Source organism: Onychomys torridus, chromosome 11 (assembly GCF_903995425.1).
Source record: "Onychomys torridus chromosome 11, mOncTor1.1, whole genome shotgun sequence".
Taxonomy (NCBI): Eukaryota; Metazoa; Chordata; class Mammalia; order Rodentia; family Cricetidae; genus Onychomys; species Onychomys torridus.
This window is the reverse complement of record NC_050453.1, coordinates 60,316,825-60,338,454: the sequence shown is the minus strand read 5'-3', so window position 1 is coordinate 60,338,454 and position 21,630 is coordinate 60,316,825. Positions and strand designations below refer to the sequence as shown.

At 51.1% G+C, this 21,630-nt stretch overlaps 1 protein-coding gene across 2 annotated transcripts in view; it reads left to right on the top strand.

Annotated features, from left to right (window-relative positions):
- Pik3c2b (phosphatidylinositol-4-phosphate 3-kinase catalytic subunit type 2 beta) overlaps positions 1-21,630 on the top strand; it is a 65,895-nt gene that overhangs the window by 19,940 nt on the left and 24,325 nt on the right. For both annotated transcript variants that reach the window (XM_036202155.1, XM_036202156.1), the window contains exons 2-12: positions 1,578-2,594; positions 5,650-5,750; positions 6,794-6,948; positions 7,242-7,362; positions 10,442-10,553; positions 10,708-10,787; positions 11,351-11,414; positions 12,818-12,964; positions 13,800-13,833; positions 16,274-16,469; positions 17,557-17,679. In XM_036202155.1, coding sequence (XP_036058048.1) covers positions 1,665-2,594; positions 5,650-5,750; positions 6,794-6,948; positions 7,242-7,362; positions 10,442-10,553; positions 10,708-10,787; positions 11,351-11,414; positions 12,818-12,964; positions 13,800-13,833; positions 16,274-16,469; positions 17,557-17,679 — 2,063 coding nt within the window. In that variant the 5' untranslated portion in view covers positions 1,578-1,664. The remainder of the gene's footprint in view (positions 1-1,577; positions 2,595-5,649; positions 5,751-6,793; positions 6,949-7,241; positions 7,363-10,441; positions 10,554-10,707; positions 10,788-11,350; positions 11,415-12,817; positions 12,965-13,799; positions 13,834-16,273; positions 16,470-17,556; positions 17,680-21,630) is intronic.

The following is a 21,630-nucleotide window of genomic DNA, read 5'->3' as shown; positions in this document are numbered from 1 at the left end:
TATGCCATTTTACATTCCCGCTAGCTGTGTATGAGTGTATGAGAGCTGGCCTCTTTTCTTTGCTAATTTTAACTTTTAGGCATATGTACTTTTATTTTTTATTATGTATGTATGTTTTTCAAGACAAGGTTTTTTCGTGTAGTTTTGGAACCTGTCCTGGATCTCGCTCTGTAGATCAGGCTGGCCTCGAACTCACAGAGATCCACCTGCCTCTGTCTCCCGAGTGCTGGGATTAAAGGCGTGCGCCACTACTGCCCGGCTATGTACTTTTATTGCATGCGTATGATTGCTTTGCGTACACGAATATATGGATACCACATGTATGTCTGCTGCCCTTGGAAGTCAGAGGAAGGTGTCAGATTGCCTGGAGCTGGAGTTACCAATGGTTGTGGACTACCATATGAGTGCTGAGAATGGGGCTGGAGAGATGGCTCAGAGGTTAAGAGCACTGGCTGCTCTTCCAGAGGTCCTGAGTTCAATTCCCAGCACCCACATGGTGGCTCACAACCATCTATAATGAGATCTGGCGCCCTCTTCTGCTGGGCAGAGATACATGCAGACAAAACATTCTGTACATAATACATAAATAAATCTTAAAAAAAAAAATGAGTGCTGAGGACTGAACCTGGGTCCTCTGCAATAGCAGTCAGTACTCTTAACCACTGAGTCATTTCTCCAGCCCTTTTTTGTCAACTTTCATTTTAAAAACATCTCCCATGTCCCCCAGGCTGGTTATGAGCTCCAGGTTTCTGCCTTTTCCTCCTGAATGCTTAGATTATAGCATGTGCCACCATGCCTGGTTTAATTCTTTTTCATCTGTCACTGGGGATCAAACCTAGGGCCTGTGCCTACGAGGTAAATGTTCTGCCGCTAAGCCTTGTCACCAGAGCCCCTCCCCTTCTAATTAAAAGACATTTAACTTTATTATTATTGAGTGCACATGTAATAGGAGTATGTGAGTGTGGGTGGCTGTCCTGTACCACTGTGTGTGCATGGAAGGCAGAAGACAGCTTTCAGTACTTGGTTCTCTCTTCCCACCGTGAGTTCTGGCGATCGAACCCAGGTCAGCAGTCTTGGGCAGCCAGTGCTTTTACTCCTAGGCTCTCTCACTGCCCTCCACTACCCTTAGTTTTGGAAAACCATTTAGGCAGTGCTGGGAATGGAAGCTAGGACCTCATGTCTGCTGGACAGACACTCTGCCACTGAGTTCCACCACTAGGTAGCTGTCCTCTCTCCCCGAAGAGAACCTGCTTCCCACTTTTACTGTTGGCTGATAAAATGTACCTCTTTTGAACGTGGTGGCGCACGCCTTTAATCCCAGCACTCGGGAGGCAGAGGCAGGCGGATCTTTGTGAGTTCGAGGCCAGCCAGGACAGGCTCCGAAAGCTACACAGAGAAACCCTGTCTCAAAAAACCAAAAAAAAAAAAAAAGTACCTCTGTCCTTCTGTTCTTTACTGCATTGTAAGCCTTGAGGACATGGGCACTGGCCCAGATTGTGTCACTTTATTGTCACAGTATCAGATGATTGATAAGTCTTGCTTGGTAACTAAATGACATTTTTACCCTTTGCCTACAGGTCCCAAGTCGACATGTACCAGCCGTCCAGTCCTGACACTGGCAGGAAGTAGAAGGCTTTGTTGTCTCTTGTGGCCACACCCTCATCATGTCTTCGACTCAGGGCAATGGGGAGCACTGGAAGTCCCTGGAGTCGGTGGGCATCAGCCGCAAAGAACTGGCCATGGCTGAAGCCCTGCAGATGGAGTACGATGCTCTTTCCCGCCTCCGACATCACAAGGAGGAGAAGAGGGCCAAGCAGAACACAGAGCCCTCTCTCATCAGCTGGGACCAGCCAGCCTTGGACTTCTACGGCAAGCCAGCCGGCAGGAGGGCAGACCTCAAACTCTTGCGTGGTCTTTCTGGCTCTGATCCTACCCTGAATTACAACTCCATCTCCCCACCAGGAGAGCTCCCCAACTCTACCTCCCAAGATCCCCAGCCTGGCCCAGATCCCTGGCCCAAGGGCTCCCTGCCTGGAGACTATCTCTATATTTTTGATGGCTCAGATGGGAGGCTCTCTTTGTCTCCAGGATCGGGTGACCCAGACGGCTCTAGCAAGAAACTATCCCCACCTCCTCTGCCTCCTCGGGTCTCTATCTGGGATGCCCCTCCCTTGCCTCCCAGAAAGGGGTCCTCCTCACCCTCTAAGATCTCTCAGCCTAATGACATCAACAGCTTTTCCTTGGTGGAACAGCCACCTGACAAACTGTTAGGGCCCCAGGACCCAGAAGAGGAAGAGCTGCCTGATGGTGGAGGACAGCGACACATGCGGGGGTCTGTGGACTATGATGGCATTAATGATGCAATTACAAGACTCAACTTGAAGTCAACTTACGATTCGGAGATATTGTCTGATGCTACCAGGGGCTGGAAGGAGGGCCGAGGGCCCCTGGACTTCAACAAGGACACCTCTGGAAAACCTGTGGCCCGGAGCAAGACGATGCCCCCTCAGGTGCCCCCCCGAACCTATACTTCCCGATATACCAACCGAAAAAATGCGACACCTGGTAATAACCGCCGGATTTCTGCTGCTCCGGTGAGGACCTTCCTGTGTGTTCGTTCAGTGTGTGGACTACGTTCTCTTTACCCTTCCGAATTCAGATCTAACAAGTACTCACGGGCCCCTTTAGTACTCTTCTGCTTCTGCCTTGGGGACCCTTGGGTGATTGTGGTGGGGGTTGGGAGGGATCCAATCTAGGCTTTATTATGGGAGGCTGGGCCAGGAACTTCAGGAAGGGTCTGGCTTCTTTCCTAGGCTAAGTTTCAGTGTCTTGACCAAAACAGCCTTTCTGGGGGCATCTGTTTGGGAATCATGGCTGCTAAGAGGGGTACTTCCTTCATGATGCAAGGACTGAGTTAGGAGACTTACCATTGACTCTGTGGTTGAGTGGTGGGGGGTGGGACTTTGAGCTACTTCTTACTCCCGGGGCTCTGTCCTGCCAACCGCTGCACGGCTGCTCACGGCCCTGAGGATCGACCATAGTGTTAGCTGCTTGTTCAGCGCTTGCAGAATACCAGAGCCCTATCCAGATCTCCACGACAACCCTGTCTGATGCTCCAAAGCACCCAGAAAGGAATGGCAGAGCTGGTAGTAGACCCTGGTTTTTCCCAAGTCTTTTTCCTCTTCCTCTCTCCTTTCCTTCCTCACTGCTTTTTGTTGTGATGAAATCTATGTGATATAACATTTACTGTCAGCTACTTAAAGGGATATAGCTCAGTGGCACTATATAAGTACAGTCACACTGTGGGGGTGTTTACTTTTGGCCATCTTTCCCCACTGAAAATATTTAGAAAAAGGCCTGGCAGTGTGATAGTAATGTTTGGCTTATATGAGTATACATTATAATGCTTTGGCTTATATCAGTATACATTAAAAAGTACAAAGTCTACATTTCATCCCAGGTGGCTTCCACAGCAGCCTTGATATGTTTTTGGTCCATGGAGTAGCTCCAAAGGTGGGACCTGAAGGCCACCTTGCTCATACCCCTGACTTCTGGACACCCTGCTCCCCATGAGTCTGGAGGCTGCTTCCTAGCTGCTGACTTCTGTAGCTACTCATGCCCCCTCATCCATCCTCTTTTCTCCTTACCCATTGTCTGAGTGCACTGGGCTTTCCCATCTCGTGTCCAGCCTTGGGGGGTCACTCCCAACACTGCCCGTCCTTCCCCTGCTTTTTCAGAGCAAGCCCCTCCAAGCCTAGTCAGGGTGAGCTGCAGCCCCAGAGCTCAGGCTTTTTAAAGGCTCAACTCAGAGGTGGGGCTGCTCCTGCTATTTATAGGGATGGGGAGAGTCATGTCCTTAGCTGAGTTCCTCACACAGAGCCGGGCCTGCTCACAGAGTCAGGCAGCCTGGGGTAGGTGGTCACCTCTGTCTTCCCTCCCCCACCTCATGCATCATCAGAGTACCGAAACGGAGCCCGATCTGGTTCGGAGTCTCCTTGAAGAAGCAAGGGCAAAGCAAAAAGCTCTTGCCAGTTCTGGGGTCAGGGAGGCAATGCGGCAGTGGCTCTCCCCACCTCAGGTTGGGGCCGGGGCTCAGCCTGCTGGCAGGGGACACCCTTTGAGCTCCGCACCTATACCCCCACCCCGCTTTCACCGGACTTCCAGCCGGAAGGATCCTTCTTATCCCAGGCCTACTGAGCCATCTCTGCAAATGGCTGGCTCCACTTGCCAGCCTGGTACCCCCGCTGCCAGCCTCTGCCTGGCAGACTCCCCCGGCCAGCATCGGACGATGCCACCAGGGCCTGCCAGCCGGGCAAACGTAAGTGGCCTTTGTTTTCTTACAGTGCCAGGGGATGGTACAGAAAGGACATGAAATGGCCTTCAGTGGCCATTCTGTTTTCTCCCTCCCCCTCTCCGCCTCTCTTGCCTCTTTTCTCTCTCTCTGACTTCCTCTCATAGGTTAATTGCTGACAGTGGTTCTATTGTTTGGACTGGGACACAGGCATACGCTTGGCAAAGCCAGGGCCTCACATGCCAACTGCCCCCACTGCTGCCTTCCCCTTCATGTGCTGGCACCCCCACTCTACACACACCCAGGGAGCAAGGCTGACCAGAGGGAGAGACACTTGAAGAAGTAGTCAGAATATTCAGAGGAGCTTGGTCGTTACCTTCGGCCCCGAGGGACAGGGAGGGCATGAGAGCAGCTGTGGGGGTGAGGCGAGGTGAGGGGGCACATCGAACTGCAGCCTCAGACACCCCCTTCCCTCCCCAATGCAGCTGTTAGAACCTGCTGCCTTTACCAGATGCAGCCTGGGACTTCATGGAGCCAGAGCCTCATTCCTGGGTGGCTGCCTTGGGCAGGCCTGTGAGGTCTGTCTGAAACAGCTGTTTCCTTGTCCATTCCTCCCTGGGGCTTGTTTGAGGGTTTCCTGGGTGTTTGAGAGCAGCCCAGGATGGGAGATGGCTTGGGGCCTTGTCTAAGGATCCCAGGACCACATGTATGTTCTGGGAGAGGAAATGTGGCCAGTCTGGGCAGGCTGCCCGTGGCCCTAGCTGCTTAGCAAAGCTTCTCAGGAGCCTGCAGGAGCCCAGCCAGGTCGTCTCCAACACAAATCCTGCTTTGACACATGTGTCCTCTTACTGAGAAGGCACATGTGTCTGAATCATACCCACTACTGAAGAGCTGAGCCTCTGAGTCTGGTTTCTGGGGCCTTGGATGTTGAGGCTTTTGTCCAAGGCCAGGCCTCCCTGGGAACCTTTTGGACTGACCACCTGCCTGGCCTGGCTCAGCTCACCTGTATGTCTCTGGGAGCCTTTTCCAGAATACTTTGTCCACCAGTGGCCATCAGCACTGTGTTACATACTGCTTGACTGGCCACACTGGGCTGGTCAGACATGTCCCCCTCACAAAGCAGGTATGGCCGCTCTTGTCCACTGCCCCAGCATCCACACTCAGCCTAGGCTTCAACCCCCTTTTCTGTTTGGTCTTTGGAGTCCTAGGTTGGCTGACAATGTATTTCTAGATTCCTTTTTAAAAATTGTTTATGTTCCTTTTAATGTTAAGTTGAAAGTCCTTATACACAGACTGTGTCTTTCCATCCGGGATGCCATGAGGCAAAAAGTACTGAGCCTGCTGTTCTTCCCTTAAAGGTGGGCTCCCGGCCCCACACCATCGCCAGTGGTCATGAATTGTTTGAGGTCTCAGAGGAGAGAGATGAGGAAGTTGCTGCGTTTTGCCACATGCTGGATATGTAAGAATTGAAGGATGGGATTGGGGTGAGCGGGAGGTGGGTGTGTATGCACATGCATGCGTGTGTGTGGTTGGGAGGATTCTAAGTCAGTGGAGGAGGCTAACTGTTCCTTTAGGAAGGAGGAAGAGCTATAATAAATAAATGTCCACAGAGTGGGGACCCTTCCTCCAGCAGGTGCTTGCAGGTTTTTCCTTTTTTTTTGGAGCTGAGGACCAAACCCAGGGCCTTGCACTTGCTAGGCAAGCGCTCTACCACTGAGAGCTAAATCCTCAACCCTGCCTGCAGGTTTTAAGGAAATCTTAGAAGTTTGCCAGGTGTAGTAGCGCATGCCTTTAGTTCCAGCACTTGGGAAGCAGAGGCAGGTGGATCTCTGTGAGTTTCAGGCCAGCCTGGTCTACAGAGCGAGATCCAGGCCAGCCAGGGCTACACAGTGAAACTCATTCTCAAAAGAAAAAAAAAAAAAAGCCCGGTGGTGCACACCTTTAATCTCAGCACTCAGGAGGCAGAGCCAGGTGAGTTCAAGGCCAGTCTAGTCTACAGAGCGAGATCCAGGACAGGAACCAAAACTACACAGAGAGACCCTGTCTCGAAAAACCAAACAAAATGAAAAAAATTTAGGTTTGCACATTTTTAGTAAAATTCACAAACCTTGATCAGCCTAATTATCCCCTCACTTCAGGCTCTGACCCTCAGCTACACTTAGGAGTACACACACCTCTCAGGGAAGGAAAAAACCTCTTGTACTGAAGAGAAAGGAAATGGCTTTCTAACTGCTTATTGGTTAAATTCTGTTAAACTTAGTATGGAAAACTGCTTTCAGAGTTCTTGCTACCATCCCACTGTGGGGATTGGTTTGCTACTGTAGCAGAGATGGCAGGAATACAGATTCCCAGGGCTGCCTCCCCACTGCCCCAGCCTGGCCCGCAGATCAGGGGGCTGAGCTGAGTAGGGACAGGAAAGCCGGTGGGCCTTAGGGTGGGAGGGGCCCTCATCAGAATTTTTTGAAGACACAGAAGAGTCCTTCTCCTTTTCCTCCTGTACAGCCTTCGGACAGGCTCTGACATCCAGGACTATTCCCTAACTGGATATGTCTGGAGCACTGTCACCCCGAGCCCAGAGCATCTTGGGGATGAAGTCAACCTGAAGGTGACTGTGCTGTGTGACAGTCTTCGGGAACCACTCACTTTTACCTGCAACTGTAAGTTAGTTGGGGTTGTGTGAGTGTCCCTGGAGGTGAGGCAGGGAGGGAGGACTGTGGAGTCTTTTAGCTTTGAGTCTCTCCTCCTCTGTAGCCGGAATGAGGGGAGGATGGCACGCTTCTTCTGGGGGGGGGGGCTAGCTTTCTAGGTACACAGTAACTTTCCCCAACCCCAAGCTGTTTGTTTTGCCTGTTTTATCTAGCTGCTGGTGGTGATAAAGGATCAAAGTTGGAGGTCCTGTTCCACCTGCCCAGTGTCACTGACCTCTTCTCTTCTGCCTCCCTGTTTGCAGGTTCCTCCACTGTGGACTTGCTCATCTATCAGACCCTCTGCTACACCCATGATGAGCTGAGGGAGGTGGATGTGGGTGACTTTGTGCTCAAGCCCTGCGGGCTGGAGGAATTCCTCCAAAAGTGAGTGAGTGGAGTAAGGGACATGTAGGACAGAGGTGGCACCTGCCTTCTGGCTGGGAGGACCAGGGAGGCTCTTAGAGACCGGCACTGGGCTCAGCATTCGCTGCTCTTCCCTAACCCTGCAGTCAGGACGCCTGCTTTCTGGGCACATTCCCGGCCACGTCTCATTTTCCCTAGGAGCTCCATCTTCCAGCTGGGTTGGCTGGATCCTGAGCCAAATCTGCTGTGGAAAAGCTTGGAGCTGGGATTAGGCAAAGATGAGGTCGTATCTGTGTGCAGGCTTCTGGTTGCTGAGACTGTTTGTGGAGGCAGCTGAGGGGCAGTGGCAGGTTGCTTCTCCTGATCTAGAGCACATGCAATTGCTGGGCAGAAATGCCCTTATAGAACCAACGGGAGAAATTACAGTGGCCCTCGCTGGCTTTCCCTTGCCAGTATGCCTTTGTTTCCACTGGCCTGTGCGGCTGGTTAACCTCCTCCTAGGCTGGCTTCCAGCTCCCTCCAGCCAGTGCCCTCTACAGAAGGCAGCTTCCCTGGAAAGTGTGATGTGGGACCAGCTAAGGGAAGCCCTCTCCACTACTCTGGACTGTGGAAAACTGGGGTGGGGTAGGCAGGGCTCCCACCCCCAGGGGTAGCATGTGGCAGCAAACATCAGGATCCATCCAAGCTTCTGTGTGGCTGTTGTACCATCTGTGGCCTCCTTAGAGGAAACAGACCGTGGGACTAGAGAAAGACAAGGCCCGTATCTCCCTCATTAGCAGTTTCCATGAACTGTGGAACTTCTGTGGGGCTGTGCGTCTTCCCTCCAGCAGACCTACATGGAAGAATAGTTTTCTATGGCTGGAGCACAAGACCAATAGTCTGAACTAGAGACTCATTGCTTGACTGATTTCTTCAGCATTAGGGAAAGTAGGTACTCTCTGGCCTCTGCATCCTCATCTAGAAACTGAGGGAAAAGAAGCAGGCCCCTCGTGATATAATTCCAGGGTGCCCTCAACTGTGTTCCATGTTGTGTTCACTATATCCCTGCCTCCCCTCCAGGGGCAGAGAGGGGTCCTGGATCCAGGGTCTCCCTGGAAGCACCAGCCCTGAGCAGTTTGCCACTGTTAGGAGGGGACAGGACTATGGTGGGTAAATCAGACCCCAGGAAACACTATTTATAATAAATTCTGACTTTCCACTCACCAATTGTAAAGCCTGCTTCTTGGTATCCTCTGTAAAGAGCGGTGAGATTTTAGATTAGAGATGTAGCTCAGTGGGGTAGTGGTGAAGCCTAGCATGGGTGAAGCTTTGGGTTCCATCTGGGCACTGCACACATACACACACACACACACACACACACACACACACACACACACACACACACACAGAGGCAGGATGAGGGTTAGTGTGAGAAGGACCTGATGAATAGTCAGTGGATACCAGCAGCAAAGGACCAGCCCCAGAAGAGGATTCCTGGGGCTCCAAAGTATACAGAAGCCACATTCTCCCTGCAGACTCCCAGGCCTGGAGCCCCAAGTCTAGAGGTAGTGGGAGATGTCAAAGCGGGATGTTCCCAATGAGATGAGCCCAGGTAGAGGTCCTTGAGTCATGCCCCCCCCACCCCTACACAGCTGGTGTGCACAGCCCAAGCCCCTTCACAAGCAGGTTGAAGGAAGTCACTGGGACCGTGACTCCCTGGTTCTACCCGCTCACCCTGCATAAAAGCACAATGCTGGTTCCTGGGTGGAAAGGTTCAGAAAATTGCCAGCTCCAAAGGAAGCTCTCAAGATTGTTTCCCTTGCCTAGCTGGAGGGGCTGATACTGAAGGGGAGCATGGCTCCAGGATGCTGGCAGCTCTGTGATAAGAACCTTGAGACAGTCCTAGGGGAGGGGAGGTTTCCTGCTACCTCCCCCTCTCCACCACGGCACTCACTTTTCCTTCCTGACAGACCCTCCCGCAGGCCTGCCTGGCAGTCTTAGCCTCTTCACCATACTTCAGGTTTATTTTCATCTTAGCATGTCAGCGCTCATATTGCAGGTCTGGCCCCCTCAGGATTTAGAAAGCCTCAAAGTCTAGGCTGGTTTTGTTTGGCCTGAGGCCCTGTATTTCCAGAAGTTTCTGCACCCCCTCCTTCCCTTTAGCTCCCCTCCATTCCCCTCCATTCTAGCCTGGATTCCCACCTCTGCTGAGGAAGGAAGGCCGTTTCCGGCTTCTGTTCCCCAGATGCTGCAGCCTGGCCCAGCCCGCAGCGCTGGCCTCCAGTGGGGCTTGCTCAGCCCTTTCTTGTGGGTTTCCTTTCAGATTAAGGTGTGATTTTGGGGGAGAGGAAGAGATTGGGTGGTAGAGGGAGTCAGCAAGTTGCCTCTTCTGAACTAAGGCTCTACTGTGTGAGTGCTGAGCCCTGAGAACTGCATATGCCTTTTAGAAAGTGTGGAGACTTACAGGGCTGTGGAGGAAGGGGAGAGATGGAGCCCGTTTTAGGATAATAGTTCTGGAATTCTGGTGGGATTGCTTCCTTTGTCCTCAGCACCTTAGTAGGTAACACAAAAAGAAGACTGGACTCCCTTGGTTGTCAAAGCCAAGAAAATAGGATTTAAACAGCTGCCCCACACACACAAGAAATCCTCCTATAACCCAACTCTTTTTTTTTTTTTTTTTGGTTTTTCGAGACATGGTTTCTCTATGTAGCTTTGCGCCTTTCCTGGAACTCGCTTTGGAGACCAGGCTAGCCTTGAACTCACAGAGATCCACCTGCCTCTGCCTCCCAAGTGCTGGGATTAAAGGCATGCACCACTACTGCCTGGCATAACCCAACTCTTTATAGGGGTTCCCATCCTGAGAATGAGCCAGTGAGTCATTTGTGTAGTTCAAGGGTTAAGTGTTGTGGGTGACTTTTATTCAGGTAAACTCCATGTCTTTCTCTATGCTTCCCCATGACGTTTGAGGAGTAAGAGATAAGGCCTACAACATGGGCCGGTTCCCCTTCCTTTCTCTTCTGTCTTCCCTTCCTTCCTGGTTGTCTCTCCTCAGGCTAAAGTATGCATCTCTCCTCCCACTGAGTTCCCCAGGCACTAATGGTCTTGTCCCCTACCCTACCAGTAAGCATGCCTTGGGCAGCCATGAGTATATCCAATATTGCCGCAAGTTTGACATCAACATCCGACTCCAGCTGATGGAGCAGAAGGCCATACGAAGTGACCTGGCCCGCACGGTAAGTGTTGGAAATGGCAACAACTGTACATACCTGGGGAGGTAGAGTGGACAGAGGGTGATGTAGAACATGTTGGGACTGGGGTGGGGTAGGTATGCTAGGCTGTGAAAAGGACATCGCTTCTGCCTGACAAGGATGCTGCTCACTCACACAGGTGAATGATGACCAGAGCCCTTCTACCTTGAACTACCTCATCCATCTCCAAGAGAGGCCAGTCAAGCAGACCATCAGCAGGTGAGAGTGGGTACCACCTTGGTGTGATCCAAGTAGGAACTATGAGGGAATAGCATGGATACGCTTGCCTGGCTTCCTACTCACGGGATAGATTCTCGTAAACGTCTGGGACTTGTCAGGAGTGATTGTACCCCAGGGCACACTTCCTCTCTTCTCTCAGAGCAGAGTGTCTCAACCTTCCTAATGCTGTGACCCTTTAATACAGTTCCTCATGTTGTGGTGACCCCCAACCTTAACATTATTTTCGTTGCCACTTCCTAATGTGATTTTGTTACTGTTGTGAATCGACCTGTAAATATGGGATGTGCAGGATGCCTGTCTGATATGCGACCCCACAGGTTGAGAACCACTGCTCTCAAAGTGCTTCTTCTGTCCTCTTCTAGGTGAGAGGTAGCATAGTGGGAAAGACCCGGTTTCCATCCTCTTGGGGCACAGAAAGAGTGGGAAATCCTTCTCATCCGAGTTTGATCCTTAAGCAGAGGAGAGGGAAGGGAAAGGGTGGGCTTCCCAGGACAGTGAATCTTGTGTGATCTCACCTGATTTTTCTCACCCCCCCCCCCCAGGCAGGCCTTGAGTCTTCTGTTTGACACTTACCACAATGAGGTGGATGCCTTCCTGCTGGCTGATGTGAGTACACATCCCGGGACTGAAGAGAGGAGCCATGGGAAGTTCCCTTCTCCCCCAGGCTTCCTGCAGTCAGATGACAGTCTGTCAGTGACACCTCCTTTTCATCCCCCTAGTTCTGGGCAAGCAAAACACCTCCTGGCTGGGGAAGAGCTGGCCACTGTGTAGAAAAGGTGTTTGTTCAGTCCCTCTGTGAAAGTCAAGAGGTAGACTGTGATGGCTGTCTCTGGAGTAGACATCATCCCAGGCGTGTGTGTGTGTGTGTGTGTGTGTGTGTGTGTGTGTGTATGTGTATGAGAGAGAGAGAGAGAGAGAGAGAGAGAGAGAGAGAGAGAGAGAGATGCCCCAGGAATACCATCTGAATAGGCTCTGTTGAGCCTGGGTTACAGATATCACACCCTCAGGGAAGTGGCAAGTCCCAAGGCTAGATTCTTTCCCTCTTGGACCTGCAAGGGCTGCAAACCTCAGAACCATTTACGCAAACATCATGAAGCTAAAGCAAAGTTCTTTGGAAGTGGTTTTCAAAAATCAAGTCCCTTGCTGGGCATATTGGCACATGGCTTTAATCCCAGCACTTCGGAGGCAGGAGCAGGCAGACCTCTCTGAGTTCAAGGTCAGCCATGTTCTTGGTCCATTTTTCAGTCATGGATTCTCCCCTCTGGGGTAATAGGTCTAGTTCACCCTCTACCCACTATTGGAAGCCATTTTGTAATAACCTCTACAAGAACACCAGCACTGAGTTCTTAGACCACTTTGCAGCGTTCTGGGTTAGTTTAGGGAGTGGGTAGAGCCAAGGTGTGTAGTGTAAGAATTGTTTTAGCCTCAGGGAGTTTATGCGGTTAGGGAAATAGAAAGAAAGTTCATCTACTGATAGTAGATACAAGAGGGTGACTGTGAGTGTTGGAATGGGGAAAGCTTTGTGAAGAAGTAGGTGTCCTGGTCCCTAATCTGAATTGATGTAAGTAGTCACGGTCAGACAGAGAAGATTTCAGATGAGGAAATCCTGGGGGCCCAAGTGTAGAGGGGCATTCTGTGGTGGGTTATGAGAAGTCCAAGAGAGTAAGTGGAGCCTTAGTATGTTTCTCTCACCTCCTTGCCGTCTATCCTTTGCCAATTGATTCCTTAAACGTTAGGCCTCTAGCGGAGACCTGTGTATGCTTGAATAGCGGAAATAGACTATCACAACAGACTGGGAATAAAAGGTTTAGGAGAGGGGCCGACAGGCTAAGAAGTGTGGCTGTGGCCCACTCAAAGCAAGAGACTGTTTGCTGAGGCTGAATATCTGCATATAAAGTATGGCTCCTGGAATTCCTCCTTAGAGTCATTAGCCCCTGCACACCCTTTCAGGCTGGGTTGGGGGGAGGCACAGAGCTGAATCACTGGCTTCACTGTATGGCCTCCCGCAGGGGGATTTCCCACTGAAGGCGGACAGGGTGGTCCAGTCTGTCAAGGCCATCTGCAATGCTCTAGCTGCCGTGGAGACTCCTGAGATCACCAGTGCTCTCAACCAGCTGCCTCCCTGCCCCTCACGCATGCAGCCAAAAATCCAGAAGGTAAACGGGCCCAGGTGTTAGCATGAGGAAGCGATCGGGATGTTGACAGGTAGCTAGCTGGGTTGCTGATGCTGAGTAACTTGGTGTCCACTTACTAAATTGCTGTTCCAGCAGTGTGTGGTGGCCCATGCATTGAAACTCACATCGGGGAGGTCAAGACAGGTGGATCTCTGTGAGTTTGAGGTCTGTCTGGTTTATATAGTTGAGTTCCAGGACAGCTTGGGCTACAGAGTGGGACCCTGTCTCAAAAAATAAACAAACAAACAAACAAGGTTCTTCACCACCACCATTTATGTGTAAGCAGTTCATACACAAGAACTCCTGGGAAATGGATGCCAAGCATGTCCCCTCTCTTAAGCATAGGGGTAGGATAGCTTCAGTCTCCTGGGAATGACCACATGAGCCAAGAAAGGCTTTATTTAGTCACCAAGGCCTTGTCTGACGGTTTGCTTATCCATGAGGGTGCAAACCCAAGCTAGGGGAAGTCCCAAGGGCCAGGAATTCAGTGATTCCACAGTGGGATGTTGTACTGTAAAGGCATGTTAGTACCACAGACCCTGTATCCCCAGCCTTGGGGCCTGAGGGTGAGGGTGAGGGTGGGGCTCTTTCCTTAAGGTGAGCATGGTTGGTTTTTTTGTTTTTAATCTGCTTACTCTGTCCATCCCATGGCTCTGGTACAGACCGTCACTCCCTCCCTCTCCCTGGGGAATCTCTGCTCCTCACATTTCAGCCCTGCCTGGCCCAGATGAGCACAGCTGTGAAAAGCTCTTCTAACTACCATAAAAATGGGCTTGGGCTCTGTCTGACTCTTTCTTCCTCTTTCTTTGCCCAACAGGATCCCAGTGTGTTGGCTGTGAGGGAAAACCGAGGTAAGGGCAGTACTCTCCCTCTTTGTCCCATAGAGGCTGGAAACTGCCAACTGCTGGCTCGGCCCACATTCTTCTTCCTGCTCGGCCGTGTGTGTGTATGTGTGTGTGTGTGTGTGTGTGTGTGTGTGTGTGTGTGTGTGTGTGTCTTTCCCTGTGAGGTGTGGACACAGCTGGAGCCCACATTTCTTTCCACAGATCTTTTTCTCATTATTTTTGCTAATCAGCCCTTATGGTGTTACTGGGAGAGAGTGATGAGGTGGGGTAGAGGCATTGGCAAGGATGAGTTTATCCTTCAATCCAGATGGAAAAGCTCGCCCTGCTGGGTTGTGATTCTTCCCCTGGCAGCCACAACCCTTTACACTTCCAATTTAGAATGGGACTTGGGAGATGGGAGGAAGGATTTTTCCCCAGAATTCTTTCCTTGCTACAATCTTTGAGTAGATCCTCGTCCTCAAAACCAATGTCACTGGCTCTCTTTCTTCCTTTCTTTCTCTTTCTTTATTTCTCTCTTCCTTCTTTCTCTCTCTCTTGCTTTCTTTCCTTCCTTCCTTTTTCAAATTTTATTTTATTTTTTCTTTTAATTTTTTCATTTTATTTTTTATCTGCATTGATGTTTTGCTTGCATGTATGCCTGTGTGAGGATGTCGTCGGATCCTGGAACTGGAGTTACGAACAGTTGTGAGCTGCCATGTGGGTGCTGGGTCCTTTGGAAGAGCAGCCAGTGCTGGTAACCACTAACCACCTCGACACCCTGTTGGTTATGGTGGCGCTGCTTGTGGCTGGCTGCTACCGCCTGCGGGGGCCATGCCAGTGGAGCAAGAGTGCTGGAGTCATGAGCCAGTTACCTTTTTAGAGCTTTATTGGGAGAGAGGGGAAGAGAGAGAGAGAGAGAGAGAGAGAGAGAAAGAGAGAGAGAGACAGAGAGAGAGAGACAGAGACAGAGAGAGAGAGAGATAGACACAGAGACACAGAGAGAGAGACAGAGAGACTGCGCAGAGGGAAGAGAGCAGGAAGAGAAAAGGAACGCACAGAGGGCCTGCCTGCTTTTTAGGCTGGGACACCGTCGCAGGCTGATGATGTAATTAAGGACATAGTCCTTACACACCCCAATCACTGGCTTTCTTTCTTTTTTTTTTTTTGGAGCTGAGGATCGAACCCAGGGCCTTGCGCTTGCTAGGCAAACGCTCTACCACTGAGCTAAATCCCCAACCCTGGCTTTCTTAAAAGTGAATCCATCTTTCCATCTTTGTAATTTGCAAACTAGTAAATTGTCCCCTAAAATCTTCTAGGAGCTAACATAGTACCTCCAGTTTTGTGTGCGCGCATGTGTGTGTGTGTGTGTGTGTGCGTGTGTGCATCTGCATGTGCATGGAGCTGATGGTACTGTACAAGCTTGTTAAGACTTTTTTTTTGGAGCTGAGGATCGAACCCAGGGCCTTGTGCTCTACCACTGAGCTAAATCTCCAACCCCAAGACTTTTTTTTTTTGTCAAGAAAATACTTTTTAAAAAAAGGATGTGTTTTTATTTTATGTATATGGTTATTTTGCCTGCATGTAAGTGTGTGTGGCACCTATGTGCCTGATACCCACAGAAGACAGAGAGGTGTTGGACCCCTCCCTGAACTGGAGTTACAGTTGTCAGCTGCCATGTGGGTGCTGGGAATCAAACCCAAGTCCTCTAGAAGAGCAGTCAGTTTGCTTAACCTTTGAGTCATCTTTCTAGTCCTAGAAAAAGACTTTTTTAAAAATAACACTTTAGGCCAGGCGGTGGTGGCGCACGCCTTTAATCCCAGCACTCGGGAGGCAGAGGCAGGTGGATCTCTGTGAGTTCAAGGCCAGCCTGGTCTACCAAGTGAATTCCAGGAAAGGCACAAAGCTACACAGAGAAACCCTGTCTCGAAAAGCAAAAAAAAAAAAAAAAAAAAATTTAGGCCTGGTGGTCCCAGCACTCAGGAGGCAGAGTCAGGCAGATCTCTGTGAGTTCGAGGCCAGCCTGGGCTACAGAGTGAGATCCAGGACAGTCTCCAAAGCTACACAGAGAAACCCTGTCTTGGGTTGGGGATTTAGCTCAGTGGTAGAGCGCTTGCCTGGCAAGCACAAGGCCCTGGGTTCGAGCCTCAGCTCACAAAAAAAGAAAAAAAGAAACCCTGTCTTGAAAAACCAAAATAATAATAATAATAATAACAACAACATTATTTAGTACTAAAATGTTATTAAGTATCTGTATAAGATGGACATCTCTTGATGAAAGGCTCAGGGCATATTCCTGCGTCTTTCCTATTTCTCCACAGATGAGTAAGCTTTGTCACAGCTATTAAAAACTGGCTGGCATTTGGGCACCGCTGCCCCCAAGCTCTTCCCTTCTGCTGGTGTCATGGCAACACGGTGGCCCTTGTCGAGTCCTAACTGAGCTGCCTTTCTTACCCTCTCCCCTTCACAGAGAAGGTGGTTGAAGCCTTGACGGCAGCCATCTTGGACTTGGTGGAGCTGTATTGCAGCACATTCAATGCCGACTTCCAGACCGCGGTGCCTGGGAGTCGAAAGCATGATTTGGTCCAAGAGGCCTGCCATTTCTCTGGGGCCCTGGCCTTCACTGTCTATGCCACTCACCGCATTCCCATCATCTGGGCTACCAGGTGAGTCAGAGCTCTGGGGAGACAGATTAGCTTCTCCCTTTCTGCACGTGACCCTACTGTCCTCCATCTGAGGATGCATGGCAGCATTGTGTGGTGTTCGGTGCAACAGGCCTGAGAGGGTGAGCCTAGTGCCTGAGGGGAGCCCAGCCTGTATCCACTGCAGAGAGAGGAAGTCCCCTAGGAGATAGATAAGCACCTGCCAGTCCCCCAGTGCTGGCTGCCTCTACATCTCTGCCCCCTCCAGATCCACAGCCAGCTGAGGGAGACAAGCGACAGATGGCCAGTTCCCAGATAGAGTGTGGCCCACGCCAATGGCTGCACTCCCCTGCAGATGCACGATGAGGGTGGTAGGGAGGGGGTGACCCTTTGTCTAGGGTTCCCTTGCAGGGGTGGGTGGAGGAGGACGTTCTTTTGGTAGTCCTAGGCTCTTCGGCTGGATCCCCAGAGTCCTGAGGCCTGGGGGAATAGGCATTTGGCCCCACCCCACCCTTACCAAGCCCACCCTCCTCCCTCCCTCCCTTCCCTTCTCTCTTTGTTTCTCACTTAATGTATTCCTCTGGGCGATTGGCATAGAACAAAGGAGGCAGCCTGGGAAACAGGGGCCTTCTCTGACCTCTTCTGTCAGGCACCTGTCGTGAGCCACAGGGACCCCCATGTGCTGGCATTCATGGCAGCATATGTCGTTTGCCTCCCCCACACTCCTTGCCTGCATATATATATACATATGTATGTATGCATGTATACACACACACACACACACACACACACACACACACACACATCAGCGTGTGCCTGTGTGCTCCACTTGATGCGCTGGAACGGATTATAAGGACCAGGCTAGATGGCCATTCCCATGAAACGAAGGCAAACTCCTGTACTCAGCATGAGCCTGAAACTCTGGGGGTCTGGGGGTCCAGATCAAGTTGCTGCTCCTAAGCATACTTCCTTAAAGCCCAGCTCCCTGATTCCACGTAGCACTCTCCAGAGATCAAGCGAAATCCACCAGAGTTAAATGGAGGCTAGCAATGGAGTGGTTAAGATTGGTTTTAAGGGCAAGGTATACTGACCTGCCCTGTTCTTTTTGTAGCTATGAAGAGTTCTACCTCTCCTGTTCCCTCAGCCATGGAGGCAAGGAACTGTGCAGCCCCCTGCAGACTCGACGGGCCCACTTCTCCAAGTACCTGTTCCACCTCATCATCTGGGACCAGCAGTAAGCCCTCCCTAAGCTCCAGGATGGCTTCAGACCAACCTGCTCACTTCAGGAAGATCCTGGAGCAATAGTCAGACCTGGAGCAGAGCACAGCCTGGGTTAAACCTAGTTCTGTAACTATCCCTATCCAGATAGATCATGCTGCTTCTTGAGTCTCTGCTTCCCTGACTCGTAAATGGGGACAAGCGTATAATTTCTACCTCTCAAGTTGTTGAGAACATCCAATGGAAAAGTACCCATAAAGGCTCTTTATAAGCTATAAAGGGCCATATAAATATTACTTGCTGATTTTAAAAATACTTTATTGTTTTGCTCTGGCCTCTTTTAAAGAATTTAACTGGTCTGCAAGATTTCTGTTCTCTCCCTTCCTCCCAATATTTCTTGGAATAGGCAGAAAGGCTAAGGTATAGCTCCAAGCAGAGTGTTTAACTAGCACATATGAGGCCCTGGGTTTCGGCCCTAGACAGCATAAAACTAACAAACAGAACCACACCTAGAATCTCAACACTTGGGAGGCAGAGACAAGAGAATTGCTGTAATATCGAGGCCAATCTGGGCTACATAGCCAAGTTCTAGGCCAACCAAGAGATCCCCACTCAATACACACACAGAAAGAACCGGACAGAGGGGGCATGGCTTGTCCATTATGGATAGAGCGGGGAGAGTTGCCTAGAGGGAGGAAGAATGGGCGTGGAGCCGAGGAGTAAGGCTGTTTCGAACTCTCTCTCTGATCCTGTGATCTCTCTAGCCTGTCTGCCTCAGCTTCTCAAACTGAGGAATGAGGACACCTTTTTAACCTGGAGGCGGGTTATAAATACAATAACCACCAGCACAAGAACAAGATGGCATCAATTGCCATTTATTAGCAATGATTTGATTTCAGGAAGGAACGCTTCAGCCATACAAAACAGGAAAGAAATGAGGGGTGAGGTGTTTGAATCGTAGATGGTCTTTTAATTTAAAAAAAAAAAAAAAAAAAAAAAAAACCAGAGCCAGATATCAGGGTGAAAGCTGAAAGATCAGAAAGCAGAGCAGCCAGCCACTAGTTCTTACCTCTATGAAATCCTCAGTCTAAAGAGAGTGAGTTCCTGTTCCCTCAAGAACTCACTTATATACCTTTCTCTGCCCTGCCATATTACTTCCTGGATTAAAGGCATTTGTGCTTCCTAAGCAAAGGCATGAGCTCTCAAGTGCTGGGATTAAAGGTGTGTGCCACCACTGCCTGACCTCTGTGTCTAGTGACTGGCTCTGTCCTCTGATCCTTAGGCAAGTTTATTAGGGTACATGATATATCACCACAGTGAGGGGACCTTGAGGGTGGCATTGCTGGTGTTTGTCCCCAGCGCCTTGCCCACACTGTACCCCTTTGCTGCTCCACCACCGCCCCAGTGTCCCTTCCCCAGGCCATCCATATCTGCGTCCTCATTCGCAAAGCAGCAAGTGCAACTTAAAGGTGTGGAATGCAGATTACAGAGACAGAAGAGTGTCCCTGGGGAGGCCAAGGATGCTTAAATAGGTAGATGAAGGGGCTGGGTGTTTAATAGATGGACCAGAGGAGAGACAGGCCCTGTTCGTCACATTTGGGTCGTTCTTAGAGCAGGAACAACGTACAACTGCCACTAACAACCACTTCCCAGGGTAGGAGAAACTCCCCGGAGACAAGGTAGCTGCATTAAGTGGTCTCTGAGAAGTAGGGCGTGGTGCTCAATGACACGAGCACTCAGGAAGCTGAGGCAGAACTGCCGTGAATCCGAGGCCAGCCTGGACTACAGATAGTGAGACCTGTTTCGTTGGGACCTGGGTTCAATGCAACGCTGCCCAAGTAAAGAGCCTTTGCATTTCAGTAGTCCTCCGAGCTTCCCAAGCCTCACTAACTACCGCTGTCTAGAGGGGCGTGCTGAGGACCCAGTGCCTGACGGGGTCAGGTGTGGATGCAGCTCAGCCTCCCATGCTAAGTGTGAGATCTCTGTCTTGATCCACAGGGCCAGGTCGCTAAGGCCTGGTGCCAGGTGCAGGGCATTGCCTCTGCCCCTCCCCTCCCTATGTCCCAAATAAGACCTCTTAGCTCTTCTTAATGAAGGCCACAGCATGTGGGAGAAGGCAGCACCCTGTGGTCAGAGCTCAGCTTTGGGCCAGCCATCTTTAGTAGATGATACTGTAGACAGCCTAGAATGGACGCGATTGGGGGACTGCTCGACAAGATCTTGACGAGTCCTTAAGGACACTAAGAAAAACCAGAAACGGGGAGAGAGAGAGAGAACAGCAACTTGACTGAGCATCTAGTGCTTGGTAAATGCTCCCTCCTTCAGTGTCCGCGTCTTAGCACCTCAGCTCTGGCCTTCTCGGTTCCCGTTTCTCTGTTCCAGATGGCTGACAGTGACTGGTGCGTGAGGTAGATTTGTGTGAAAAGGCTATCTATCCATGTCACAGCACCCAGTTCAAGTATAATAACTGATGTCACCCAGCAGAAAGGGCCCCAAATGATAGCCCCCACTTCCCCGAGTGAGCAGGCCAAGTGCCCAGCTGTCAGTTCAGTTGCCCAAGACTGTGTGGCCAAGCAGGAGCCCCAGCACATTCTCTGGAGGCGGCAGCCCCAGTGTTAACAGTGCTGAAGAAGAGCTCACAGGAAGGAGACGTTCTCGGGCAAAGAGAAGAGTCAGCTCTCCAGCAGAAGCAGTGGCTCCCTTGACCAACCTCAGGCAAAGGGTTAGGGAGGCCATTTTGGAACCCCAGGTATACTGAAAGACCTGAGAAATGGGAGGCCTTGTTTGCTTCTCTGTATTGTGGTTTTAGTCAAAATGTCCCTCCCTCCCTCCCTCCCTCCCTCCCTTCCTTCCTTCCTTCATTCCTTCCTCCCTCCCAAGACAGGGTCTCATGCAGACTCAGATGTCGGCCTTGAAATTCCAGCAATCCCCCTGTCTCAGCCTCCCAAGGGCTGGGATTATGGCTACACCATGTGTCAGCCATGTTCTGTTCTTCCCTCTTGTGACACTAGACCAGCTCCTCTCCTTGGCTATGGGATCAGCTGCTTCTTCCCACTGTAGCGGGATAGGAGATCAGCTCACTCTCAAAATAGGCCCAGCAGCCCTACTCTGTCACCTCCAGCCAAAGCCAGCCTGGCATGTCTGTTGGCTGCTAAAGGGGTCCTAATTATAGCTGTGGGGCCCCCAGGGTAGAAGCAGCTGGGGCAGAGAAGGATTGTGCCAGTCTGGGGCCGCTGCGTGCCTCCTTTGAGTGGACTTCCCCCAGGAGTGAGGGGCAGTGAGGAGTGAATTGGCCTTATCTGAAACCTCTGACCTTGGGAGTGGCCGCCCTGCCTCTGTGCCCTTTAGGTATAGAAGCGGCTGGGCCTTGGGCCAACCAGGAGGGTGTGTCAGTGTGGACTTTGGCCCGGGGACAGCTTTCCGGAAAGGTAACCGGGTGGGTCCTGGCTTTCTTTCCCTCAGCCCCCAAACTCTCTCCACTTCCCCACACCCAAATCTCCTTAGCTTGAATTCAGAGGGTGTGGCTGGGTGTGGCCCTGGCCAGGCTGACCAGGAGGAACATCAGGCCAACTTGGGGAGTACTTGCTGCTTGGATGTGTCCTCTGGGTTTTACCTGTTCCCCTTTCTCACTCCTAGGGGACTCTGAAAATCCCCTTCTCTTTCTTCTTGGACTCTTGAGCCTGTGTTGGTGTATGCCCCTGGGGCTAGACGAGGGACACAGACAGAGGAGAAGGCTGTCGGGGGGAGGGGCAGGCTGGGTGCACTGAGGGGAGAGAACTTGGTACTTCTTCCTGGTGACTAGGTTGGGTGGCGCTGGGGCGGGGGAGAGGGACTTCTGAGTGCAAAGGAAGCCCAAAGGAAGCTTTGCTGACCCTCCGTGGAAATCTTAGTGTGAGAAAAGGAACTGGCGCAGGACAGGATGGGTGGTCACCTGGACAGTGAGATGACTTTCAGCTAAGCAAGTTTG